Source organism: Furipterus horrens, unplaced genomic scaffold, assembly GCF_987537825.1.
Source record: "Furipterus horrens unplaced genomic scaffold, mFurHor1.1.pri manual_scaffold_7, whole genome shotgun sequence".
Lineage (NCBI taxonomy): Eukaryota > Metazoa > Chordata > Mammalia > Chiroptera > Furipteridae > Furipterus > Furipterus horrens.
In genome coordinates, this window is record NW_028327177.1 from 139,229,959 (window position 1) to 139,257,206 (window position 27,248).

General features: G+C 56.9%; 1 protein-coding gene across 2 annotated transcripts; it reads left to right on the top strand.

Moving 5' to 3' along the window:
• The first annotated feature begins 597 nt into the window (after positions 1–597).
• DHX30 (DExH-box helicase 30) lies at positions 598–24,999 on the top strand. 2 transcript variants are annotated; one of them, XM_090284656.1, is made up of 21 exons: positions 598–666; positions 2,248–2,302; positions 6,940–7,035; positions 13,698–13,828; positions 14,450–14,560; positions 17,139–17,431; positions 17,876–17,996; positions 18,612–18,761; positions 20,535–20,687; positions 20,995–21,831; positions 22,071–22,146; positions 22,230–22,334; positions 22,578–22,753; positions 22,988–23,194; positions 23,287–23,368; positions 23,450–23,643; positions 23,752–23,911; positions 23,994–24,151; positions 24,249–24,352; positions 24,430–24,569; positions 24,673–24,999. In XM_090284656.1, the coding sequence occupies exons 2-21, from the start codon at positions 2,275–2,277 to the stop codon at positions 24,924–24,926; spliced, it is 3,576 nt and encodes a 1,191-aa protein (XP_090140782.1). In that variant the 5' UTR covers positions 598–666; positions 2,248–2,274; the 3' UTR covers positions 24,927–24,999. The 2 variants fall into 2 exon arrangements, with proteins under 2 accessions (XP_090140782.1, XP_090140781.1); XM_090284655.1 differs by lacking the exons at positions 598–666; positions 2,248–2,302; positions 6,940–7,035 and adding an exon at positions 11,785–12,010.
• Positions 25,000–27,248: the final 2,249 nt, after the last annotated feature.

Below are 27,248 nucleotides of genomic sequence, written 5' to 3' on the forward strand. Positions count from 1 at the left end.
AAGCCAGGAAAGCTTTGGAGCTCAGTTCCTAACTACGTATTCACATTCTGCCCCGAGGCAACTGTGGGATCTTGGGCAAGTTGTGTAACCTTTGGGAAAGAATTCCTATCTCACTGCGTAGTTGCATAGATTAGGTGAGATAATGTCTATAGAAGTTCTTTGTAAACTATGAAAATGGTGTTCAACATCTAGTTATTTTCCCAAACTGGAAGAGCTGCTTTACCTGCCTTAGGTAGGTGAAACTTAGTCATAATGGGAACAGAACTCCAGACTCCATCAGGCTGTGCTCTGGGCTTGGAGAAAATGCTTTCAGAACTCCAAGCCCCTCTACCATGAGATTTCTTCCTTGGTATCTTACAGGTACTGACAGAGGGCAGCTCACAGTCTGATGGGTCTAGAGTGAGTCACAGCAGGTCCTGAAGTGAGGCCAGTATGTCTAGTATGTGTGTTTCATGCCATTAATAAAACTTGTCCTTGTTGTCAGAGTTAGTAAATGAATTTCAATGATCCAGAGCAACTTTCTTTCCCCAAGGCGGCCATCTCTTTAGTGACCCAGCATTGTACTTCCCAGGAGGAGGCCCAGCCTCGTGATGAGGAATAGCAAGGAGAGAATTCAGCTCCAGTTCAAAAGCCTACAAAATCTGGGACTTCCTCTGCTCTTGTAAGGTAAGTTGGTGTAGCCATGCACACAAAGCCGTGGTGGATCTCATGCTCAGCCACACTGTAAAGCAAAAGGCATGTATTACATTCATTTGTGATTGTCTTAGACAAAGGGTATCATTTTTAATTAGTCATTATGGAAGCTGTCTGTTCTTGAATCATCCCATAGTTACTCTACCTGGAGTGAAGTAGTGGTTCATTATGCAAGAAAACTTGACATAATATTATTTTGCTTATCTTAAATTATTTAAGAGGAACTCTGAGCCATAAAGTTTTCCGACAAGGAAACCAGCTTTCTTTTCGATCTCTGTGAAATGTTTTAGAGCTCTGTAAAATATCTCCAAAAGATCCTATCTTGAATATGATACTGTATTTTTTTAGACTGATACAGGAAAGGGAGTCTTATAAATGAGTTAGTGTTGGCATGGAGAGGATCGGAGACTTTTACAAAGCACAACCAAGAGTCTGTTGACAAGCAAATTAAATTTTTTAGCAAGACAGTATTGTTTCTTAAATAAAAACATAGACGTTTTAGATTTTATAATAGATTTTCTTTAAAATTAAAATCTCAAATTACCTTTTTTTATTTTGAATAGAAGGAGTCTGTGGAATGTAATTTCTTAAAGAACATTAAATCATTGTTGATGTTGTATTGAAATTTCCTCTCTGAGGCACCCTATCCTATGGGCTGAAATTTCTGGCATCTCTGGGGTTGAGACGGTCATCAGGGCAGACCTACTGCGGACCTGAGAGATTTGGCCCCAGGTCAGCCCTCCACCCGCCGCACCCCCATCATTTGAGAATAAGAGGGGACAGCAGTCAGGAGCAGGAGTGTAGGCCCCATTAGACTCCCAGGAACATTGACATTTTTCTGACTTGCTGAAGTGTTGTGTAGATGTTTTTAAACTAAGGACAAATAGCGTCCCTGCACCAACCCCAAAATGCTGCATTATTAAAAGAGTCTATAATTCTGAGTTTGAGTGCTTTTTTAAACAAATTTGTTAAACCAGAGGTGTCGCTTATTTGGTCCCTAGGGAGATCCCTCAGTTAAATGTACTAATGTTGAACTTTTAACTCAACATTTGTCATCTCATAGAGACTCCGCCATGAAAAGCTTTTTATTTTGAATCACTACATAGTTACTCTTTGATACTGTCAGTCACAACCCATTCCTAGGTTTTGTGAAAGCCCAGTAAACCAGTTAGTCCTTAAGGTAGTCACGAGTCCCATCTACTGATGCCACACGAGAAAGGGGTCCGTGCAGAATTTCACTTCCTCCGGGAAGTCCCAGGAAACTGCGAGTATTCTGAGGAGGTGGAAAACCCATGCCCCTCGTGATGAAATGCCTTGCCTTCTGGTTAGCAGGGTTCACGACGTTTAGGACAGAGGCAAGAGGAGAGCTCTCAATTAGAAAGAAACAAAGTCGTGATTGCTCCAGGGTAGAGGTGGCTCTTCCTTCCTGAATACAGGGGGCCGCGGGTGGGGCTGCTTAGCAAAGGGCCTCGTTTTCCCATCTCCTGGACCATGCTGTCTGCGGCTTCCTGGAGCGGGACTATTAACCGCTGCCCCTCGGCTGTTCTTTCCTAGGACTCCAGCTTTCCTTCCTGGCCAGAAATGTTCAGCCTGGACTCATTCAGAAAAGGTGAGAACGTCACTGTGCTCGTGACCTCGTGCCCCTCCTCCCCATGCTGGGCATTGTGAAGGCTGTGCAGGCCCCTCACCGGCGTGTAGGCCTCGGGTCACGTCTTTCCAGAGCCCTTCCTCAGCCTTCCTCCTGCGTGGCGCTCATGTCCCATGCCAACCCTCGCCGCGGCCTTGGTATGCATCTGCCACCCCGCCCTCCGGAGTGCCCTCTTCCACGTACTCACTGCTTATTGAAATCCTACCAGTTTCCCCGGGCCCGTGTTTTAGACGATTTCCTCCAGGAGCTTCTCTCGATTCTGTCAAACAAGTGCAATCTCTTCTCTTCTCTCAACTTCCCTCCACACCATACCTGTACTTTCTTGGGCTTAGTCTAGTCTGAATTAAATGTTGCACCACTAGACTGGAAGCTCCCCGCGGCCAGGGCCCGTTGTGTGTGTTTTACCATCCACAGTACCTGCATGTTGCACATGGTAGGTAGGCCTCAGGAAACTCTGGTGGAAGTGGATTGAGTCATTGTTATGTTACTGGTCATAGAAGCTGTGGCAAGTCTTGAAATCAGTGCCCTGCAGCAGGTGGGACGAGAGGGTTATATAAGCAGTGACAGAACTGAGCCGTGGTAGGGCAATAGGTAGTGTTCAAGGCTGCTTACAGGAAGCAGTGTAGGTGGTGAGGACTTCTAGGGCCTGATCCCCAAGGGCTTTATGTGTCTTAGACAGTCACATGGCTTTTCTCCTTTAAGAGAATAAGGAGTAAAAGGCCTGTTGCCTATATTGAAGCTGACTGTGAGGCTACAGTCTGAGCATATTTTACAAATAAATGAGAATTGTAAGGGTTCTTCCATAACTGCTGATGAGGAAGAGATCTGCACAACCTGACTGGTGTGGCTTAGTGGACTGAGTGCGGCCCTACAAACTGAAGGGTCGCCTGTTCGATTCCCGGTCAGGGCACAGGCCTGGGTTGTGGGCCAGGTCCCCAGTTGGGAGCATGCGAGAGGCAGCCACACACTAATGTCTTTCTCCCTCTTTTTCTCCCTCCCTTCCCCTCTCTCTAAAAATAAATAATAAAATCTTTTTTTAAAAAAGAGAGATCTGCACAATTGTATCTCCTCTCCAAGTTATATTCCTAGAGGCCTGGGAACCCCTGGGCAAGTGGTGCCCTGCGTAACCGTTGAATGGGGCCAGAAGGAGGTCTGCATGTGCCAGGGTCCGCAGCAGCCCCTTCCTGCCTCCTGGTCTGTCTTCAGCGACTCCATCTGTTTTCATATTGCATGAAAAAATTAATCTCTATCATCCTGGCTTTGTGGGTTAACGGCATATTTTGAGCTGAAAATTGAGTACACTCAATTGCCTTGTTCACCTGCTGGTCAGTGGGCTTCGTTGTCTGCATTGTAGACGTTGGAGAGAGAGGGGTTCTCTCTGGTGGGCGTGGCTCAGGCTTAGCAGCACCGATTTTATAGAGATGCAGCTCAATCAAGCCCTGGTTCTCCTTTCCCCTGTGTTATTCGCCTCTGGCATGATAGGGAGATGGTACCAGGTGAGAGTTTGGGGCAACATCCCTAAGTAGCATTTGTGGTCTTACTTCCCAGGCTGGGAGTCGGTTCGTTTGAGAGGCTTTCCCTCAGGGTGACGTCGTTAGCACTAGGCTTAGGAGGAGGCAGCACCGCCTCACTGAGCAAAGGCTCCGGACCTGGGTGTCTGTTCCCGTAGCAGGTGACTGAGCCGCTCCGCCACCATCTCCTCGCAGTGTACGTGGGCCATGGCAGAGGGCTGTTCCGAGGATCAGATGCGCTAATACATGGAAAGAGCTTAGAACAGGGCCTGACACCTGGTAAACTCGCAATCATGTCAGTAAATAAGTGGCTTGGTAATCAACACAGCCTCCTTCGGGGCCTTGCTTTCCACACAGGTAAGTGTGGTGTTCTTCCAACAACCATTTTCTACTTGGGGGTCTCAGGGAAAGGTCTTCATGTGAAAGAGTCACCGCCTTGAATATTGTGCTTCAGGCAAACCTGTCTTTTCGGGGTTACCTGACAATAAGGCTGAATGCCCCCCGCTTGTCTTCTGAATGCTGATATCACTTGTGATTTGCATCGTGAACTTGCTAATTGGTCATGTGTGGCCTGGTGACACTTTTATTGTTATATAGGATGGTTCCTTCTCTTTTACAGAGTTTTTATGTTTCTTTGTTCCTCGTGATGAGAATGAGCTCCCTAGGGTGTCATGAACCTTGAGAAGTGTAATGTGGTGTGAGCCTTGGGGCTTCCGAGCCAGACTGGCTGGGGTTCAAATGTGGTCCCCACTAACACTAGAAAGGTGTTAACTTACCTGATCCTGTTTCCCAGCCCCTGTCTTCAGAGGTATATAGTGAAGATTCGAGATGATGGAGGAAAAGCCCTTGGCTGTGGTCTGTCCCCAGCCCCTGGTCTTGGGTTGGCAGGTCCTTGATAAATGTGGGCAGTTGGATCTATTTCGGGTGCAGACAGTGGCCAATGCTCTGCTGGAGCGCGACAGCCTGGACTCAGCGTGCGGTGTGCTGCGTGGCTGTGTGACTGAGCGTCTGCTGCACGTGGGACCCGGGGGTGGAGACAGCTGTGTTTCAGAGATGCTTCCCGGTGCAGGCTCAGTGGGATGGACCATTTGATGGTTCTGATGCCGTTGGCCAATAGTAATTCCCTTTGGCAACTGTCTTTCCTATCATGTAATTTCTCCGAGCTGCCAACACCTCCCAACTAGAATGCTTATGTGCCTGTAAAGTGACCTGTTACTGCCCTTGCCGGGACAGAATCAGGCCACAAAGAGCAAGTGAGTCTTTCACGGGCAGCACGAAACAAAAACACCAGATCAACAGTGGTCAGAGGAGGGCTCAGTGACGTTGTTCTAGGACTGTGACAACTTGGCCTCGGTTACTGAAAATGCTTAATGAGATGATCATTAATCATCAAATCATTCCTTCTTTTTTTCGATCTAGTGTCCTTGGATGTGTATAAGGACCCTCTTCAAACAGGAACGGAGAGGTTGAGCTGGTCATTTCCAGCCTCAGCTTCAGGCAGAGCTGTAATTAGTTCCAAGATAAGCCTTGATCCTAGGCACTTTGTTCCAGAAGACCCGCCAGGCAGGCGTTCTGGCGTAACACTGTGTTTTCTGCAAAGCCACACACTGTAACAGCCTTAGAGGGCCTGTGGGGAAATGGAGCTGGGGCCCTGCAACCACAGCTTCATGGCCAGAGTGGGATGGACACGGTCCCCGGGGCCCGGGAAGGTGCTCCGGACCACCGAGCAGGCAGCTCAGTGGGTGCTGCAGGTGCACGAGAGCGTCCTCACGAGAGCGGCCGGCGCTGGCGGAGGTGAGGCTCTGAGCCAGCGGGACTGCGTCCCCAAGGAGTGGCGCTGCCGGCAGCGTGGGGGACGAGGACCTGAGCACGAAGACGTGCTCTTTTCCCCACTTTTGTTATGAAAAACTTCAAAAATACTGAAACGTTGAGAAAGCTGTATAGTAAACACCCCTCTACCACCTCAATTCTCTACAGACACTCCATTTTAATTTAATTTTTGAAAAATATGGCTGAAGGGGCTTTATGTCTCCTGTTGAGAATTATAATTCTGCTCCAGCTTTTTCATACCCTTGCCTTAGAAAAACTCCCCTTGGACCAAGGCTCCTTACGTTTTGCTGATTGCATCCCCCCATGTACCAACTGCAGAGGAGCTAATGTGCATTATAGAAATGGGCATCTGTGTAGCAGGACAGTGGTAGTCAGAGGTGTGGGTAGTGCGTGTCTGTCTTCTCCTGCCTTATGTATTAAACCACAACTGGTGGGGCAAAGAACAAAGAGCTCCTGCACCCACCCCCCACCCCCCGGGACCAGTGAGTCTGACATTTTCACCGTTTAGGGGGTTTTAACGACCTCCAACCCTCTGACCTGTATAAGGCGCGGGGGGGGGGGGGCTTTTAATTTTAGTTCATGTATATCAGATTTTTGGAATTTCTTGAAATGTACTCTAAAGGTCACTTGATAAGTAGTATTTAGTCTCCGAATGAATGGAGATAGTTGGAATGGCAAACCATTCGCTTACAGAAAGGGGGAACAGGCTGGTATGTGTGGATCTGGTCTTGGCTGTCGGAAAGAACCCCAGAGGTCAGTTGGCCTCTCTTGTCCAGTTCCTAGACGGAAAGAATAATTTGAGATCTGGTGGCTGACGTGGCTGTCTGGAGAACCCACGCAGATCCAGGGATGGCTGTTGTAGTGGAGGACAGATAAGTGGAAGAACTGAGGGTTTACCTGGTACCATGGCTTTTTGGTGTTCAGTTGTTGTCCTGTATCATCCTCCCAGCTCCAGACTGGAGAGAAGTACGCAGGATGGCTGTTAACCTTGTAGAAGATGGCTGAGGGAACAGGGAGAGTTTGAGGGCTTTTTTGAGAGCCAGGGAGGGGTCTCTGCAAGGCTGTCAGCCATCACATCTGTAAAAGACAGTGGCCTTCTTTCCTGTGGCGTTGGTGACACTTTCTCAGAACCTGAGAGTGGCTCCAGATGCCATCTGGCAACCCTGCTGCCCGGAGCCCCTCACAGATGCTCCAGTCCAAGGGCCTGTGACTGAGGGGAGGGGACCTACCACCCTGACACCCTCTCTCTTTCCCCAGATCGGGCCCAGCACAGGCAGCGTCAGTGCAAACTTCCCCCACCCCGCCTTCCACCCGTGTGTGTCAACCCCGCCCCTGGAGGGACCATCTCTCGAGGTAAGGGAGGGGCCTTGCCTCCAGCACCAGCTCGGCCCGGGTCTGTGGGGAGGCGGGCAGCAGGGCCGAGGGCCTCTGGAAAGGGAGTGCGGGGCAGAGGGGGTCGCAGAGCAGTCGGAGCCCTCAGGGTGAGACCATCTGGACAGGTTTGGGTTATTTCATCATCATCATCCTTGGCCACATGGCTTAGACCCTGCGATCCCACTGGGCCTCCTTGTGTGACCAGAATGAAGCTCAGGCTCAGTCTGGATACTGAGCCAGTATGGAGAATCTGCAGGGTTTGGATCTTCTAGGCAGTCCCCGGCTCAGGTGGCTTAGAAAAGGCAGGCCACACACAGCAGGGCCGGACCTGAGAACCCTGACTCGGCCCAGTGCCCTCCATCTCAGGGCCTTGGGGCTGCCTGGCAAGTCACCTCCCCAGCACCTCAAAGCACTTTACCGACATGAAAGGCTGCCTCTTAGTCCACTTGGCAAGGTAGTTCGCCTTTTGATTGGGGAGAACGTCAGAGCCCCAGACAGGGGACAGCTCACTTCAGGTGCCATTGATACCCAGGGACAGGCCTAGTAATAGGTCCCAGGGAAGCACCTCTGCCCATGAGCATCTTTCTTGCCCCAGCCTTAGCTCTTTTCCAGGCCCGCTGAGACCAGTGCCGCTGGAGGCCTCTTTCTCGTCCTGAGCTGCCCTTCTCTGCCCCCGCTGCCTAGTGGGGGAGCACCGGTGCCGGTCATGGGAGTGTTTGCCTCACGTGGCTCTGTCTGTAAAGTGCTTTGAAGGTCAAGAGCTCAGGAAGGGTGCGGGGCGCACAGAGCGCCTCGGTTTCTGCAGCCGCGTGGCGGCCCCGTCCCCCGGCCGTTTACACTTGCACTGCCTCCTGCCGCAGGTGCCCTGACCACGGGCAGCTGTAGCGAAATAAGGACTTCCGGCCCCTCCGACCATTGCCTTAGGTAGTGAGAAAATGCCACCCCTACCGTTGCCAAAACAAGAGTTGATTGCCCTTTTTTTTTTTTCTTTCTTAAAATGCCCTGTAACTCCAAAAGGCTGAACATTAACATTTCCAACATGGCAGGTGAGTGGCTCTAAGAGCATCAGGTGTGCTTTGGCTAAGCGTAAGGCTGGTCAGCGGGGGTTAACCGGGCCTGCGTAGGCGGTGCCTCCTTGAGCACAGGCAGAGAAGAAGGTCGCAGCCCTGGGCAGGGCAGCTGCTCCTTGTGGGGTGGCCGTCAGGCCCCACTCTGTCTTCCCCCAGGAGCACAGACCCCAGGCCCAATTGCCTCCTTGCAGCCGCGCCTCCAGAAGGCGCCCATAGGTGTGTCGACTCTGCCTCCTCTTTCTCTCTGTCTCTTAAGAAGGAATTATGTGGCAGAAACAGTCTCTGGTGTTCAAATAGGAAAATGGCGCTCAGAAAATCATGGCCACTTGAGTAGGTTACAGTACCCCTCAGAGTCAGATTTGGAATTGGAGAAAACTATCACCTTCTTTCCCAATCTACCCCCCACTCCACTGCCAACCTCTGACCAAGGCCTCTTTCCAAGGTAAAGGGTGAATAAACTTAAAAACTCACCTCTAAGCCTGCCCTGCGAATGTTCCTCACCCACCCAGATCCAAGACATAGAGCCCTGGAAAGCTGCATGGGCCAGTACTCCTGGAAGGGCCCTGGGGGTCACAGGACTACCCTCTCTGTCCATTCTCTCATCCAGCTGTGTCCCCTCCTCCTGGGGTGGTGGCTTACCTCAAGGGACCTTGTGCCTTCCGTATGTGAATGGGGAGCCACGAGGCTGGGTAGGGGGTCAGGGAGGCTACCCGGCCCCTGTAGAGCCCCTGACTTTTTTTTTTTTGCCAAACAAGCAGACCTTTTCATTCCAGTTTAACCACACATAAAAGTATCTAACTCTGGTGAGTCAGTTGGCGGATGTGGGCCAAGACCCCTGGCTTCTTCAGGTGTTGGTGGGGAATTTGCTGGTCTGCCCGAAGTCTGCACTCTCTTGGGCTTCCTTGTGTTGTTGTTTTTCCCTGGGGCCTCCTGAGTTCAGGATCCTAAAACCTCCTCCTCCTGTGTGTCCAGCAGATCCTTCACACCGTAATTCCATGCTGCTAGCACATTTAGTACCAGATGATACACTTGATCCTGAACTGAATGGAAAGATCTCTGAGCCAGTTGTTTTTTCAGAACTTCCCTTCTTTTTCACAGGCTGAGGTGTCAATACCATCTCCCCAGAGAGTGGAGAGTGGAGGAGAAGGTTTAATGTTGGTGGAAAGGGGGCAGGGGATGCTAAATCCTCTTTCTTCCAATGTCCCAAAGCAGAAGTCAGCAAACTTTCTTTTAAGGGTCAGAGAGTAAATATTCTAGGCTTTGTGGGCCTTATGGCTTCTCTTGCAGCTACCTAACTCTGCCATTATAGCGTGAAAGAGGCAATGGATAATACATAAAGAAATGAGCATGGCTACACTCCAATAAAGCTTTATTTATAAAAACAGACAGTGGGCGGATTTGGTCCTCAGGCTACATAGTCAGGCAACCCCTGCTCTAGACCAAGGGGGAGAAGATCACAGAACCAGGAGGGTTGCAAGAGCTGGTCTAAGAGCTGTCCTCATTGTACAAGAGACAGTGAGCTTTGTAGAGGTGAGATCTTTGCCAAAGGTGACACCAGCTGTTAGAGCCCAGATGAAGTAAGTGAAGTAGGACAAGGGGACAGGGAGCTCCCTGAGAACCAACTAGTTCGTTGATGCTTTTTTAAAAAAGTAAAATTTCAAACATCTGTTTGAAATGTTTTCTAAAACAGAGAAAATAGTATAATGAACCCCCAGGTACCTGTTACCCAGCTTGAACAACTACCAGCTCATGGCCAGCCCTCCACTTTGGCCCCTTTGGAAGCAGATCGGTAAAACTAGCCTTCCTGCTGGGGGGCTGTCCAAGCACAGGGGTGGGCCCAGGCCCTGCCTTCCAGATGGGGTCTTTTTGTCTATGCTGTTGTCTCCTTCAGCTCTCAGACACCACAGTTTTCAAAGTTTGCCTTCAGCCCCTGCTGCCACCAGCAGACTTGGTAGGCTGGGTTCTTTTGAATGTATTTGGGTTGCTAACAACCCTTAAAAACGACTCCTGGAGCCGGGTGGGTGTCTCAGCTGTAGGCAAATGAAAATGCTGCCTGGCAAATTCAAAGCCATTGGAGAATCATGTTGCACTCCAGGGGTCTTGCCAAGCCAGTGCTGATGATCTGGGTGGGGGGTTTGATCCAGATGGCAGTGTCCCCTCATGCGGTCGGTCACATCACTGCTGCCAAGGCTGCCTTTCTTGGTAAAATCTCACTGAGGGGGAAGTGGAGGAGCTGGAGTTGAAGCTGCCCCACCTGCTCTGGGTCTGACTCTAAGGGACCTGTCCCCGGGTGTCTCAGACCTCAGGGCAGGGTCTTCTCTGACAGAGTACTCTGCAAAGCTGCCTTCCAAGCATTCCCATTTCATCCTAGCCACAGCCATGCCAGATGAGTACAGGAAGTTTGTCCTGATGTTGCTAATTGATGACATTGCCCAAGGTTCCCCGCTGGTGATTGGTCCAGCTGGGACTAAGCCCAAGTATTAGCACTCAAATCCCATGTTCCTGCCACAGGCCAGCAGTTCTCTCAATGTTGGGAACGTCTTAGAAATGCAGATTCATGGACCCTACTCCAGACCTAATGAGTAAGAAACTGGGGGTGGCTCCTAGCAAGGTTTTAATACTCTCCAGGGGATCATCAGTGTGAGATCTAGAATTACAAAAACAACAAACAGCCCTGGCTGGTGTGGCTCAGTGGATTGAGCACCAGCCTGTGAACAGAAGGGTCGCCGGTTCAGTACCCAGTCAGGGCACATGCCTGGGTTGTGGGTCAGGTCCCCAGTTGGGGGCGTGTGAGAGGAAACCACACATTGGTGTTTCTCTCCCTCTCTTTCTCCCTCCCTTCCCCTCTCTAAAAATAAATAAACAAAATCTTTAAAAACAGCAACAGAAACCAAAACCCTCTCCCCACACTTACCCCCCAACTGCACTGCCAACCTCTGACCAAGACCTTCCAAGACTGAGGCCTCCTTGCTGTCGTTGTCACCGGCCCAGCCTGCGGATTCATTCAGCCCGATTCCAGCCGACCCAAAGCCCCGGTCCTCGGTGCCGGAACAGGCAGGAGAGGAATGAGCCTGGCTAGAACCTAGGCGTGGTAGTTTGGAAACGGGATCCCATCTGGCTTTGAGACCAGGGAGGGAGGGCCGCTTCAGACTCACTGCTGGGCCGGCTCCGAGCCGGTCGTTTTCTCCTCTGACTCCAGCCCTGGGGCACAAGTGTGGGCTGCTGATGGGCAGGAGGCCCTCCGGGTCCGGGCTCCAGACGCTTCCCCAGGTTACTGTGTAAGGCGTTCTGGGAGATGGCGTGCCCAGGTTAGCGATCCCTTTACACGCGGCGGCCCGGAGGGCAGGCCAGTCGGGCAGGGCCCGTGCGCGGGCTCATGTCCCGGGGCGAAGGCTGGGCTGAGGCGGGCACTGTTTCCCAGAGTCTGGGTGCCTCTTGCAGACGCAGATTCCGGTGACGAATCTGTGGGCGTGATCGCGGCAGTGTCGGAGCGCGGGGCCCTCGCGGAGCCTGGGTCCTGGGAGCGGGACGCCCGGGCTGCGAGAGGCGGGAGGCCGGCCGCTAGCTGGGGCGCGCTCGCTCCGCCCGGCCGGCAGGGGGCGCGCGGACCGCTCCCGCCCCGCGGCGCTGTCCCCGCCCCGCCCCGCCCCGGAGCGCGGGGCCCGGCGGGAGCGCGATGGCGGCTGCCAGGAGGTTCGTGGCCCTGGCCGCCCGCGTCTCGCCGCGAGTGCGGGCGCCCGGTCCCTGTGCCATCGGGCGACAGGGACGCCCGCGCGGCTTCTCGTCAGGCTGCGCCCGGCCCGACCGCACCAAGGAGGCGGCCGAGGCCGAGGCAGGGGTGGCCACCTGCAGGCCGGGGGAAGGCGACGGAAGCGTGGTGAACGGTGAGGGCCGCGACGCCCTTGACTCCTGCGGGTGGCAGAGCGAGGGGCGCGGGCAGGGGTCGGGGCCGGGGCGTTGGGCCCCTCTCCGATAGTGGCCGAGGCCGCCCCCGGCTGGCCCGCTGTTGTAAAGTTCGGTGTGGCACAGACTCGAGTGGCCCCCGAGCACCGAGGTCCCGGGGCTGCCGCGCCTGCGCCTGGCCAGGGCGGGTGAGAGGTGCAGGACCGCGAGGGAGTGGGAGGAAACGGAAACGTCCCACTGCTCAGGATGGGTGCTCAAGGGCTAGAGCATCCTGTGGGCGTGGAAGAGAGCCCCGAATACGCCGGGGAGTTCAGGTCCCAGACAGAGACGGTGATTGCTCTAACGGGGCTCAGCGCGCGCCTCCTGAGCAGGGCAGGGGACGAAAATGGTGAGAGCACCCCTGCCGCCCGGGGCTGGCCTCTGCCTGCCGGGCACAGCTGGAGGCGGCGCCGAGGCACATCTGTGTGTGTGCCTAGGCGTCTGGGGGCTACTTAATGGTGGGTCTCTGAGCGATCAAACCCTTTTGAGTCTATTTAGGTAGTGCTGTTTCTTGACTGCTTGATTCTTGGTCGCTTTACAAGTTATTTCGAGGGAGCCAGAGCCGGACAGAATGCTCCCTCTTGGCCAGGTGATACAGGAGTCTGTCCCAAGGAAGCAGGGTTACATTAGCATCCAGAGCAGCTTTTTCCAAGTACAGGGTCTTCCCCCAAATCACCACCATTCTCAAGTGCCCTGTAGGGATCAGGGTGTTTGTCCAGTGCTGTGAACATGCTCCCCAGGTGACTTATCGATTCCTGCAGGTGCACACGTGTGTTTGCCCCTTCTTGGAGCTGGCTTAACGTTCAGTATAATGCCAGAGACTAGGGGTGGAGAACGAAAAGGCCACCAGTCTGACCATGGGCTTCTTGAAGGGCTGCTCACGCTTTGGGGCCCTCCCATTTTAGCCGCTCCCAGCAGCTTGCTTCATGGTCCCGCTAAGCCCCGTGTCTGGCACAAGCTGCCTCTTGGTGCAGCTCTCATCTGTGCTCTTGGATTAATCCAAGTAAAAAAAAGTGAGGTGTCCCTTGTGGTGTCTGACGCCTCCTGCCACCACTTCTCCAGTGAACGTGGGGGAGGGAGAGGTCACGCCTTCGTCTCGCCCACAGAGGTCTCTGCACGTGACCTTGACTCTAGGGAGGCCTTTGCAGGGTGCTGAGGTACATGTGAGAGCTGGGGCCTGGCGTTCGGGCTCTGAGGCCAGTCCTCCTCCTGACTTTAGGTGGGGCCTGGCACTGCCTTGACCTCCACTTTGTGTGTGTGGTGGACTTCTGTTCTGTTGTTTTGTTTCCTGCCTTGCCTCCTTCCGGACTCAGAACAGGGGTTTGTTGCCATTTAGGCTCCCGTAGCTGATGCGTTAAATCAGGAGCTAGGGTGGCGGGAGGAGGACGCTGGCTGGTTCCCCTGTGTGATGTGTGGGTCGTTGGCCCTCTTTCAGGAGATGGTCGTGCCAGAAGGTCCAGCCCCGCTTTCCCTTGTAAACCCTGAAGCCATTTTCTCCTCCTTTTCTAAGATGCTCCTGGGTGGTTTGGGGTCATGAGGCCATATCCTCTGTATCCAGCCCAGAGTTGCCGTGGAAATTTTTTTTTAAGAAAAAGAACAGGTGTAATGCTTTTGTTCTTATTTTCTTAGCTTCTAGGGACCTATTAAAAGAATTCCCACAGCCCAAAAACCTTCTCAACAGTGTGATTGGAAGAGCCCTTGGCATCTCACATGCAAAAGACAAACTGGTCTACGTGCACACAAATGGACCGAAGAAAAAGGTAACTCGCCGGTGGCGGGGGAGTGTCGGTCTGACTCAGGACAGAGACTGGCTGTCCTTTTCTCCCTCAGATTTCTTTGTGAGGGAGGCCATTTCTGAATTGAAAACAGTCAGGAGACAGTTTCAGAGCAAAGCTAGGTTTGGAGAAGAGCCTGGATTAGGGAATGGGAGCCCAAGGCAGGTGAGGTGAGGAGCTCCTCTTGTGTGGCACTGGCCTCTGCCCTGACGCCTAGTGTTGGTCTCCCACCGGCTAACTGGGACTGCGGAGGGTTAACGTGGGTGAGGGAATTCCTGCTCCTGGAGTCTTGTAGGCCCTGGGACCCCCTGAAGCAGGCGGGCAACCCATTCTGAGTGAAGATTTTTAAGGCTAAAGATGGGTTCCACCTTGCCCTCTGGCTAGAAAATGGCAGTTTGGAGAAGCAAAACACCCTGGGGTGGGACGAATGGCTGGAGGAGGGGAGAGCTAGAGCCTTCGGTGGCGCTGACCGTAGGGGTGGGCCCCGTCCTGCGCTCAGCTGTGCAGCCAGGAGGGCCGTGGCTGCGCTCTCGGTTCTCCCTGCACTTTGCAACGACTCTGCCATCCGGGGAGGCCAGGGTCCTGATCCTCTCTTCTCCTCCCCAGAAAGTCACCCTCCACATCAAGTGGCCCAAGAGCGTGGAGGTAGAAGGCTATGGCAGCAAGAAGATCGACGCTGAGCGGCAGGCGGCAGCCGCGGCCTGCCAGCTGTTCAAGGTGACCCTCCCCTAGCGAAAGCCATGCAGGCTTCCTCCTGAGACGCTGCCTGCGCCCTGCTCTGATGGGCCGGCGGGCAGAGGTCGGCGGGGTGCCCCACCGCTCGCCCGCCCCGGTGCCCAGGGCCTCACGGTTCCTTTCTTGCTCTTTAGCCCCTCTGGTTTCTGAAACCGCAGCGAGGAACCGCTGTGTGAAGGGCACCCTCTGTGTACAGCGCCCCAGATACGCTTCCGCCTGGGTGGCGGTCTTTCTTTTCCCACTATTTCACGTGGGTTTTCCTTGTAGCCAGAGAGCCCTCTCTCTGACAGTGGAGCGTGGTGGTGGCTTCTCTCCCCGCTCAGCGGTTGGCCATGGGTTGCTTTCAGTGCGTGGAGCTTAGAAACCAATTCTTCCCCATCGGGAGGTTTGAAGGCGCTTTCAACCCCGCCTGTGTGCTGCGGTCACGATCACGTTGCTCCTCAGCTGTTTCTCTGTTCCCTGCTTATGCTCGTAGCCTTTCTGTTTGTATGTTTAATTGTGGTGAAATGCACAAAATTTAGAAGTTACCGTCGTCACCATTTTAAAGCGTACAGGCCAGTGACATTAAGCACAGCCACACTGCTGTGCACCCGATCTCCGGGGCTCTTTCGTCTCTGCGAAGCTGAAGCTGCACCCGTTAAACAGTACCCCAGCCCCTGGCAGCCACCATTCTGCTCTGTTTCTGGGAGTCTGACTCCTGAGTGACTCACGCAAGTGGGGTCGTACAGTATCTGTCCTTTGGCGACTGGCCTGTCCCACTGAGCATGACGTCTTCAGGCTTCCTTCGTGCTGCAGCGAGTGTCAGAGCTCCCGCCCCTGGAAGGCTGCCGGGCAGCGTCCATTGTGTGGACAGACCACGTCTTGTGCAGGCATTCCTTCGTCAGGTGACACTGGGTTGCTTCCCCCTTTTGGCCATTGGGAATAATGAAGCCTTGAACGTGGATGTACAGACGTCTCTTCAAGGCCCGCACTGAGTTCTCAGGTGCATTGCTGGGTCAGACGGTAGCTCTTCTCCTGATTTTTTCAGAGGCCGCCGTACTGGGCCGGGTGGCCGCACCGTTTTACACTCTCCCCAGCCATGCGCGAGGCTCCGAGTTCTCCGCAGCCTCTCCCGCACCTCCTTTTCCTTCCTGTTTGTAACAGTGGCCCTCCTCTTGGGTGTGAGGCGGGGCCTCATGGCAGCTTTGGGTTGCGTCTCCCTGACGGCGGATGACGTGGAGCACCTACCTGCTCACGTGCTGGGTGCTCCTCCGTTTATCTCCTCTGGGGACGTGTCCAGGCAAGTCCTTTGGCTTTCGGGGCATTTGGGTTTGTTTGTTTTTGACTTACAGTTCTTTATGTATTCTGGACTTCGTCGCCCTTTTCTTCACTAATACCTGTACCCCCAGTTCTTCGGCTCCGCCCTTGGCCCCCGTAACCAGATGTGTTGATTCAAGCGCTGCCCACGGGGGCACCTGAGGGCGCCCAGGAGCGAGGCCGTGCACCGCGGCCTCCCGACGGCAGCTGGCCCGCTCCTGGAGCGGAGGTTTGCCCGGGACCCGCGGGGGAGCAGGGCACGCCAGATGCGGGCCCGCAGGCGTGAGGCCAGTTGGTTATTTCAGAAGCCTGAGGAGTTTCATGCAGGAAGGATGTGGTCAGGTGGGGCTGAGGCTGCGCTCAGAGGGGTGCCTGGGCCCCGGCACCTGCTGCCCCTGTCGCGTGGCCCTCGCATCAGAGACCCGCTGCAGGCGGCCGTGTGTTGCCCGTGCGGTCATGAGCGCTCCCGACTTGAATCTCCCAGACCTGCGCTTCATTCACACTCTAGCTCCTCACTCACGTGTTTGTTCCTTAGACCCGGTCGCCTGCATTTCTGTTCTTCTCTTAGATTCTGAGCTTTCTGGGCGTGGGGGCCGGGTGTCGTCTGTCCTGCTGACGCTCAGGGGTGCCGGCATGTTGCTTTGTTTGTGCCAGAGACTCAGCAGGTGTTCTCTTTCGTATCCTTCCTAGGAAACGATGATGCTGTAATACATTTTAAAATAGTATTTTTGTATAAGTGTTGCAGGTTATTACTAGAATACGTTTCCAGCATAGGATTCTTTTTTATTTTTCCTGAGGCCAGAAGCTCAGTCACTTCGCCCTCATTTCGGTCCTGTTCGGTGAAGCTGGCACCCCCCCCCCCCACATTCCTTATTGCTTTAGGGAGCCGCGCGCACTGTGCCCTCTGTGGAGCGTAGGGTTCTCGCGGCAGGAGGGAGACCTGTTTTATGGCGTGGGCTGCCTAAGCCCTAGCTGCCATGGTCACCGGGGCTTCTTAGGTCACTTAGTGAATGTATGTGTTGCCCTGTGGAGTTGTGGGGTTTTATTTGTTGTCTTTTGTCCAATAGGTGTAAGAATTGCCCTTGTAATTTTCATCTGTCTGAGCTAGACATTTCATTGTTCTCTCTGTGCCAGTTCTGGACTAGGGGTGACGGGGGTAGACAGGGGGCTCCTACATGAGGGACTGAGGATGTACCTGGGCAGATTGCAGGCAGGCTGAGGCGTGAGGGTGGTGTGGACCCTGACAGCGCCCCTGTTCCCCCAGGGCTGGGGTCTGCTGGGTCCCCGGAACGAGCTGTTCGATGCAGCCAAGTACCGAGTGCTAGCCGACCGCTTTGGCTCTCCGGCTGATGGCTGGTGGCGCCCAGAACCCGCCATGCCGCCCACTTCCTGGAGGCAGCTGAATCCCGAGAACATCCGGCCGGGGGCACCTGGGGGCCTGCCCCGCTCCTTGGGCCGAGAGGAAGAGGAGGAGGAGGAGGAGGAGCTAGAAGAGGGGACCATTGACGTCACTGACTTCCTGTCCATGACCCAGCAGGACTCACACACCCCTCTCAGGTACAGCTGGAGGTGGGGGAGGCGGGCTGCACCTTGACATGGCAGTGGCGGGGGCGGAGGGGGGTATTCCCTGGAGGCTTCTCTTAGATGGGAGGGCCTCAGCCCCGTATCACTGCCCATGTGCCTCGTTATTCATTGGCATGTCTGCCCGTTCTGGGGGACCCCGCTGTGGTCTTATACTGTGCGGTGGGCTGTGGCATATCGCCAGCATGGCCCTTCTGTCCAGGGCGCACTGGGTCCCTCAGAGGCCCAGCAGCCGGCTGCTGCCCCTGCCCTCCGGCGTGTTGGGGTGGCTGAGGGAGTGTCAGCCATGCTGCGTGGCCGAGGGGGTCACCGGCCAGCAGACGCCCTGCCTGCTGCGGCCACCCAGTGTCCCTTGAGCCTGAGGGGAATTGGTCCTGGGAAGAAATAGAGCTTTTTCACCTAAACTTCTGGTCCTCCCAGGGGGGGTTCCCTTGAAATGACAGACGATGACAGTGCTGTTAGAGCTCTGACCCAGTTTCCGCTTCCCAAGAACCTTCTGGCCAAGGTGATTCAGATAGCGACCTCGTCCTCCACAGCAAAGGTGAGTGGGGTCCCCTAGAAGTGTGTGTGGGTGGGGAGCTGGCTTGGCTGTGTCTGGTTCCCCCAAGACCACACAGGAGGGGAACTAGAGGTGCACGTGAAGGGGCAGCAGCAGGGGCAGAATGGAAGTCACCCAGGAGCTCAGGGAGCGGGCGGGGCTGGGCATGGGAGGCCTGTACCCATTCGAGCGTGGCGGGCAGGACTGAGCACAGCGGTCTGGCTGAGGCGTGAATTTCATCTTTGCTGCCAGGCCGAGGGGCTCTGGTTAAGCAGAGCTTCTCCCCGGGTGCGAGGCCTTTTTGCTGCCCCAGGATGTGCCTGGTTTAGCACGCGCTGACGGCTTCAGCCCCCAGCTGCCACCACACCTGTTGACCTTGAAGGTGCTGAGAGGGCAGGGAGTGGCATGGCCCAGACACCATCCTCAGTGGGAAGCCACAGGGCAGCAGGAGAAGCCGAGGGGGCTTGTCTCTGCTGCACAGTGGCGCTTCTCACGGGGCGGGTGTTGGCACCTGCTAAGCTGGGGGTGCATTCCCTGTCTGGGATTCTTGGCGCTCTGGCAGTGCTGCAGACGCTGGCATCCTCTGCCTTTGGTAACCGCCTGCCCCGCCCCCTGCAGAACCTCATGCAGTTCCACACGGTGGGCACCAAGACCAAGCTCTCCACCCTCGCCCTGCTTTGGCCCTGCCCCATGACCTTTGTTGCCAAAGGGCGCCGCAAAGCAGAGGCTGAGAATAAGGCGGCGGCCTTGGCCTGCAAGAAGCTGAAGGTGAGTTCAGCGGGGTCCCTGGCATGAACAGGAGATGTCTTGTAGCTCCCCGCAGCCCTTGGCAGTTGATCCACTTTTCCAGGAAGTGAAACCCACCGTGCCAGGCCTTTGGCCTGGGTGCTCAAGTACCTGAGGTGCTGGCCTTGTCAGGCTGGGTGGCTGCCGTTCCCAGGACTTCCCCACGGCCCCTCCAGAAGTGCTCTGTCAGCCCAGCCTAGGGGTCACTGTTGGCCAGAACCGGGCTGAAGCTGGCAGGAGACATGCCTCTCATTCTGGGTGGCATGAAGCGGGAGGCACAGTGCCGGTGTTGTGCATCAGACTCGGTGTCTAGAAAGATCTTGGGAGCCTGGACTTGGTGGCCAAAATGAATCATAAGCCATTTATCTGGGGTGCAGATGGAAGGAGCAGTCAATACCCAGGCGAAGGCAGTGTGACCCCTGCTGGCAGTCCTTGAAGAGGCTCTGGAGGCCAGCAGATGCCCAGCAGTGGGGGGGTCAGTGTCCTGGCTGCCTGGGACGTTAGTGGTTTTGAGAGCATGTCAGTAGAGGCTCAGTTGCGGGACGAGACGGGAAAGAGGCCCTGCTTCACCCTGAATGGTCAGGACACTTTGGTGCGGTTTGGCTCTGAGAACCGCATTTCAGATACAGCCGCCGTGAGAGGCGTGAGAGCCTGCGGGGATAGAAAAGGCATGGGGCCAGGTAAGTGGTGACGGAGAGGGAATGGATGTGTTACCTGGGGCTCAAGAGCAGGGCTGGGGCTCAGTGGAGAACTCGTAGGGGGTCTGAACTGGAGCCCGGTAGGCTCACCCCCGGTGAGCAGAGGCCTTGCTGCTGGCAGGTCCTGTCTCAGGAAGGAGCTGCATTCAGAGAGCAGAGGACCGGCCAGTGGGCAGCGGGGCCCTGGGCGGAGGGGTCGTGGGTGACCTGCAGTCCTGGAAAGGGCGGCAGCCTCCTGCACGGGGAGGCTGTGTTGGCACCTCCCGTGGTCCAGGGACTGGATGCCCTGAGCTTTGCCAGGAGGCCAGGGGAAGGGCTTGGTCCCTGAGGGGGTGAACTTCTCGGAGGAGGGACTGTTTGATCTGCGCTCTGGAGGGAGAGCAGAATGCAGACATCACGGGTGACGGGAACACAGGCCTGCAGGGAGAGGGACCGCTGTGCACTAACCCAAGGTGTGGGGTGGCCATGTTTTCTCTCTGGTCAGGAGGTTTTGGGCACATGGGGAATTAGGACGCAGTGCTTCCCTCCCAGTGGCTTATTTTATCAAGTTGCAGAAATAGGAATTCTACATACATTGGTAGGACAGGGTCCCCTGTAACGAGTGCCATGCAGACAGGAGGTGCGGTGGGCTTTGGTGAGGCAGCGAAGGCAGAGGGCCCTGAGGTGTGTCGGGGCCGGGAAGGGCCGGCTCACCTGCCTCACAGGTCCGTGCTGGGAGCTGGTGGAGGTGAGGCTGGGCTGGGGGCGGGGCGGGGGGCTCCAGCTGCTCCGGGAGAGGGTTCTCAGCAGGACCCTCTTCCCCGGGCAGGTGAGAGGCTGTGCCGCTCAGACACGTCAGGTCTTGCTTTTCTTGAATTAATTTTAACTACTTCTCTTCTTTATTTTTTGTAAACAAAACACTTTTCCCTCCTCCTGCATCATGTCAGCCAGAAACCCAGATCTCTTAGGAAAGGGGTTGTTCTCTATGACTTCTCTCTGGAGCCCCTGAGCCTGCCTGGGGAGGGGGGGTTCCAGGCAGGCAGGGGCTTAGACTGAGCCATATGTGTCCCCTCTGCAGAGCCTGGGCCTAGTGGACCGGAACAACGAGCCACTCACTCATGCCATGTACAACCTGGCCTCCTTGCGCGAGCTGGGCGAGACCCAGCGCCGGCCATGTACCATCCAGGTGCCTGAGCCCATCCTCCGCAAGATAGAGACCTTTCTGAACCATGTAAGAGAAACCCCTCGTGGCCGTCCTTACCCGCCTGCCTGCTCCAGACCGAATGCGTCCACCTGCAACAGGCAGTAGTGACTCCTCATTTCCCCCATTGTGAACGATGCCTGGGAGCCCCTTTGCCCCCAGCAGGCCAGCCTTGCCCATGAGGGTCTTAGAGCAGCCATCGGCTGAAGTCATCTGCTCGGGGGGGGGGGGGGGCGCACACAGCATGACTCTGTGAATCACGTGGAGAGGGGCTGGGTACAAGTGAGGAAGAAGGTATTTTTCTTTGACCGTTTTGCTTGCTTCCCCTGCCCCCCAGTACCCTGTGGACAATTCATGGATCTCCCCAGAGCTCCGGCTGCAGAGTGATGACATCTTGCCTTTAGGCAAGGACTCAGGGCCCCTGAGCGACCCTATCACAGGCAAGCCCTACGTGCCCCTGTCAGAAGCAGAGGAGCTGCGCCTGAGCCAGAGCCTGCTAGAGCTGTGGCGGCGGCGAGGGCCCATCTGGCAGGAAGCCCCCCAGCTCCCTGTGGACCCGCATCGGGACACCATCCTCAGTGCCATTGAGCAGCACCCAGTGGTGGTCATCTCTGGGGACACGGGCTGTGGGAAGACCACGCGCATCCCCCAGCTTCTGCTGGAGCGCTACGTGACCGAGGGCCGTGGCGCCCGCTGCAACGTGATCGTCACCCAGCCACGCCGCATCTCGGCTGTGTCTGTGGCGCAGCGGGTCAGCCACGAACTGGGCCCCTCCCTGCGCCGGAATGTGGGCTTCCAGGTGCGGCTGGAAAGCAAACCCCCGGCCCGGGGCGGGGCACTGCTCTTCTGCACCGTGGGCATCCTGCTGCGGAAGCTGCAGAGCAACCCCAGCCTGGAGGGCGTGAGCCACGTCATCGTGGATGAGGTGCACGAGCGGGACGTGAACACGGACTTCCTGCTCATCCTGCTCAAGGGCCTTCAGCGGCTCAACCCAGCCCTGCGGCTGGTGCTCATGAGCGCCACAGGTGACAATGAGCGCTTCTCCCGCTACTTCGGTAGCTGCCCTGTCATCAAGGTGCCTGGCTTCATGTACCCTGTTAAGGAGCACTACCTGGAGGACATCCTGGCCAAGCTGGGCAAGCACCAGTACCCGCACCGGCACCGGCACCACGAGGTGAGGGGATGCACCCACTTCATTCCACCCAGGGCTCTTGGCCTTGCCTCCCTGTCCCTGTGGCTTGGTGGCCTATGGTGACTTACCCACCCCAAGCCGTGATTTTCTCCATAGAAACAAAAGGGGACAGGGCCTCCGTGGTAGGGACGCGGTGAGGGTTAGTGATGTGTCAGGTGCTCGGCCTCACTGAACCCCTCACCCGGGGCTGTCGCATGGCCCCTCTCCCCCCCACCCCCCAGTCCGAGGATGAGTGTGCACTCGATCTGGATCTCGTGACTGATCTGGTTCTGCACATCGATGCCCGCGGGGAGTCAGGTGGGTGCTCCCCCCTCTGCCCCGTGCCCCTCCTGACCTCGTGTGCCGGGAGCGGTTGCTCACGCCTGCCCGGCCTTTTCCAGGTGGGATCCTCTGCTTCCTGCCCGGCTGGCAGGAGATCAAAGGGGTGCAGCAGCGCCTGCAGGAGGCCCTGGGCATGCACGAGAGCAAGTACCTCATCCTGCCAGGTGAGGGCTGCTTGTTGGACTCACGGCCCCCAGGTGCCCCTCGCCCTCTGTTGTGGGGAGCGGCCCTGCTGGGACTCCCAGGGTGCTGACCAGACTGCACTCCTTGCCAGCTTTGCTACCTTCCTGGGCATATTGACCTGGGCCTCGCTGTCACGACAGTGCAGTGACAGTCCTTGCCCAGCTCTTGTCTGGAGAGGTTCTGGCCAGAGCAGTGCCCATAACTGTGCGCTTGCTGCCCACCAGTGCACTCCAACATCCCTATGATGGACCAGAAGGCCATATTCCAGCAGCCGCCGGTCGGGGTGCGCAAGATAGTCTTGGCCACCAACATCGCCGAGACCTCCATCACCATCAATGACATCGTGCACGTGGTGGACAGCGGGCTGCACAAAGAGGAGCGCTATGACCTGAAGACCAAGGTGGCCCCCACCTCCTGGCCCCTGCCAGCCCCTGGGGAACAACTCCAGGTTCCAGGGTGGCCCTGGCCCTGATCAGCCTTGGACGTGCTGTGTGTGTCTGGAGAAGGCCACACTCTGGGGTCTTGGTGTTTCTGTTGGGGGCAGGGGAACTGTTGAGGGCTAAGTGAGGCAATGGCCAGGACAGGGAGCACTGAGGAAGGCCTGTGGCATCTGTTCAACTGCCCCCTCCCCCAGGTGTCCTGCCTGGAGACAGTGTGGGTGTCACGAGCCAATGTGATCCAGCGCCGGGGCCGGGCAGGCCGCTGCCAGTCAGGCTTTGCCTACCACCTGTTTCCGCGGAGCCGGCTGGAGAAAATGGTCCCATTTCAAGTGCCAGAGATCCTGCGCACGCCCCTCGAGAACCTGGTGCTGCAAGCCAAGATCCACATGCCTGAGAAGACGGTGCGGCTGGGGCGCGGCGTGGCGGGCTGGCCTGGGGGGCGGCGGGCGGCGCACAGGCTCATGGGGGGGGCTCTGCTGTGTTCCTGCTGCAGGCAGTGGAGTTCCTCTCCAAGGCCGTGGACAGTCCAAACATTAAGGCAGTGGATGAGGCTGTGATCTTGCTCCAGGAGATCGGTGAGTGGGCAGGGCTGGGCAGGGCTGGGCTGGGCTGGGGAGCAGCTGGCAAGGGTGGGCCTGACAGCTGAGCTGTTGCAGGGGTGCTAGACCAGCGAGAGTACCTGACCGCTCTGGGACAGCGCCTGGCCCACATCTCCACGGACCCCCGGCTGGCCAAGGCCATAGTGCTGGCCGCCATCTTCCGTTGCCTGCACCCGCTGCTCGTGGTGGTCTCCTGCCTCACCCGGGACCCCTTCAGCAGCAGCCTGCAGAACCGGGCGGAGGTGGACAAGGTCAGCCCCGCCCTCCCCACGGCCCCCGGCATTCCCTTGCAGCCCTCCACCACCTCCTGAGATGGCCTCTTGCAGCCCCCCCCATGACCCTCCCGCCGCCCCCCCCAGGTGAAGGCACTGCTGAGCCAGGACAGCGGCAGTGACCACCTGGCCTTCGTGCGGGCTGTGGCCGGCTGGGAGGAGGTGCTGCGCTGGCAGGACCGCAGCTCCCGCGAGAACTACCTGGAGGAGAACCTGCTCTACGCACCCAGCCTGCGCTTCATCCACGGTGAGGCCCCCCCCACACTGGGCTTCTGTCCTGCCCAGCCTGTGGATAGGGGGCCCCAGGGTCACCGACTCTGCCTCCCCAGGGCTCATCAAGCAGTTCTCCGAGAACATTTACGAGGCCTTCCTGGTGGGGAAGCCCTCGGACTGCACCCTGGCCTCGGCGCAGTGCAACGAGTACAGCGAGGAGGAGGAGCTGGTGAAGGGCGTGCTGATGGCGGGGCTCTACCCCAACCTCATCCAGGTGCTTCTTCGGGGTGGGGGGCGGGCTGGCTGGGCCCCACCTCCGCCCCGTCCCAGCTCCTTGCTTAGCCCAGCCTTCTTCTCCGTCACTCCCGCAGGTGAGGCAGGGCAAGGTGACCCGGCAGGGCAAGTTCAAGCCCAACAGTGTCACATACAGGACCAAGTCAGGCAACATCTTGCTGCACAAGTCGACCATTAACAGGTGGGGGGCAGGCAAGGCTGGGCAGGGCAGCCAGGACGGGCCGGAAGGGTGGCCTCACCCCGCCCTTCATTCCCCAGGGAGGCCACACGGCTGCGGAGCCGATGGCTGACGTACTTCATGGCCGTCAAATCCAATGGCAGTGTCTTCGTCCGGGACTCCTCCCAGGTGCACCCACTCGCTGTGCTGCTGATGACCGATGGGGACGTCCATATCCGCGGTGGGTACCTGCACGTCTCCCGCCCCCCTCACTCTGCTCCACGCAGGCTGGTCTGTCCTCGGGGGCCCGGCCTCACCGAGGCTCCCACCCTTTCCTCCCCCAGATGATGGGCGCCGGGCCACCATCTCACTGAGTGACAGTGACCTGTTGAGGCTGGAGGGCGACTCACGCACCGTGCGGCTGCTGAGGGAGCTGCGCCGGGCCCTGGGCCGCATGGTGGAGCGGAGCCTGCGCAGCGAGCTGGCCGCACTGCCGCCCGAGGTGCAGCAGGAGCACGGGCAGCTGCTGGCCTTGCTGGCGGAGCTGCTGCGTGGGCCTTGTGGCAGCTTTGACGTGCGCAAGTCCGCTGAGGACTGAGCCCTGCCTCTGCCGGGGCTGTGTACAGAGTGCAAATGTTTATTTAAAATAAAGTTCTATTTATCCCTTGTGAGCATCGCTATCCGCTGGGGGCTCCTCTCTCGGGGCCTCATCAGCACCCTGGGCTGTGGGCCGCGGTTCCCCAGACTGAAAGAGTAGAGGTACAGAGGTTGGGCGCAGGCTGTGGCCCGGGGTCTTCAGAGAAAGAGGGTTCGAACCCACCCTCTTAAGAGCTTGAACCACCAGTGCTATTAACCAGCTTGTACTGTTGGCTCGGCCCAGTCTTTCGTCCAGTAGCTTTTAGAGGTACCATGGGTAGCCTGTCACAACTGTCACTGTCCTTGCAGGTTGGGACTGCAGGTGTTGAACAGCCTGTTCCTGGGTCTCCCTCCCTTGGGCCATGGTCTGGCCTGGCTGTGCCTCTGAGCCCGGCGGGCAGGGAAGACCCTGCCACAGCTGCACCTGCCCCACGTCGCACCCCCGTGTTCCCAGACGAGGGGCTGCAGTGGTTAGGACCGCACAGGGCCAGGTTGTGGAGACAAACCAGGACATACAGACGACAGGGCCTGTGTGGTAGGACATCACGAGCTTTATTTACTTTGAAAATGGTTACAACAGAATCACAGACATAAGTAATGCGATGGCTGAGCCACAAGCAAACAGGGCAGCACAGGAGTGTCACCCCGCCCCTCCCGCCCCCACCACAGCACACAGGCCTCTGGTCCCCGCCCGTCAGGGCAGCCACCTCAGCCTCCTGCTTGTAGGACCCTTCAAGAGAGCTGTGGCCAGAGAGCTCACCTGCTCCGCCCCCCCGCCCCCCCCCCAAACCTTGGCTAAAGGAGTGAAAGGAGCCAGAGCCTCCTGGCAGAGCAGCACAGGGAGGGCGCAGGTGCCTTTAGGCCCCGCCGCCCACTGCGCCGTCCCCAGCTTTGGCTCGCCTCTTCCTCTTGCTGACAAAACAGGTGCCCTGATCTCCCTGGATGGTGGCATTCTTGGGACCGTCTGCCTCTGGAAGCACTTTCTCCCAAAGACCAGTAACTTGGTACGCGCTTGGGAGCTGGGGGTATGATGGCAAACCTCCCCACGGTGAATGCTGACCCAGACGCGGGACAGCAGCCCTGAACAAGGAGGTCCAGTCCGAACCTCGCTCGGGCCCTGCCGCCCCAGCCCCGGGCACAGGAGTGGAGGGCGGGAGGGCGAGGCGCCCCGGCTGCAGCACAGGAAGAGCTCCTCCAGAGACGCCCTGAGCTCCCAGGCCATTTCACTACGAACTGGTGGGTTTTAATCCTTTATTAGAAACCATGCAAATTTTAATACAAAAAATACAAGTGCAGTAAGAGTCTTCGTGCCAATATGATTCCCGGGATTTCTCATTGCAGCCCCCAACAGCGGGCCTAGCTGGGACACCCCCCACCCCCCCACCCCTGCAGGCTGGCCTCGCCTCACCTCCCTCTCCAGTCAGGCTGTCAGGGACGGGGGATGGCCTCAGTCTCATGCCTTCATTCTTTAATTTCTGGACCTGATTCCCCAGTACCCACACGAGGTCTGGATAGCTCAGGCTCCCCAGGGGCTGAGGGCTCGAGAGCCCTAGGCCTGCAGGCCTGGAGGACTTTGACCTCCACGGCCCTCCCCAGCCCTGACCTTGTATCTCCCACCAGATCCCAGGAATGAGACAGACAGAGATGCCCAAACCAGCCTCTTGGTTAGAAAAGAAAAGCAGCATACACGCAAAATGCCAGAACCACCAGTCCACGCTCTGAGCAGCCCCTAGTGTGCTCCACCTGCTCGCCGGCCGCGGCCCCCACACCTCCCCTGCCCCGCCCACGCCACCTCCAGGGCTCCAAGCTGCCCGCCGAGGGCAGCCCCCAGCGCCTGACCTCCTGGCTGGAGGCCAACGGATCTCCCCTCCCTGTTTCCTTTAACACCTACTGAGGACTTTCATTTAGACGTGACTTCAACCTGCAAAACTACTCCACCAGTTTTTCGGTTATTTTTTTAAAAAGGGATAAAACAAAAAACATGACAGCATCTAGGCAGGTATGAGAGGCAATGGGGACAGGCAGCGCTGACCCCTCACTAACTTGGGGCAAAGTAGCAAGGTGTCAGGCACCACCGGCGTGGTGGGCACCGCTGTGGGGTCAGAGGGAGGCGGTGGCTCAGCAAGCTCCAGGGGCAGTCAGGGCTGGGCCCTCGTGTGGACATCCCACTCTTCCCTCCAGGTGGACCCAGCTAAGAGGGAGGGTATGTCAATTTCTCTTGGGTTTGGTCCAAAAAACCCAAACACAGAGGAGGCTGGAATCCCGACTCCTTTCTCTTAGATCC

Coding starts and splice junctions, on each gene's coding strand:
- DHX30 (XM_090284655.1), top strand. CDS start 11,803: ATGGCGGCTGCCAGGAGGTTCGTGGCCCTGGCCGCCCGCGTCTCGCCG. Junction 20,688..20,994: donor TAGAGACCTTTCTGAACCAT/GTAAGAGAAACC, acceptor CCTGCCCCCCAG/TACCCTGTGGACAATTCATG. Junction 23,195..23,286: donor TCCACATGCCTGAGAAGACG/GTGCGGCTGGGG, acceptor TTCCTGCTGCAG/GCAGTGGAGTTCCTCTCCAA.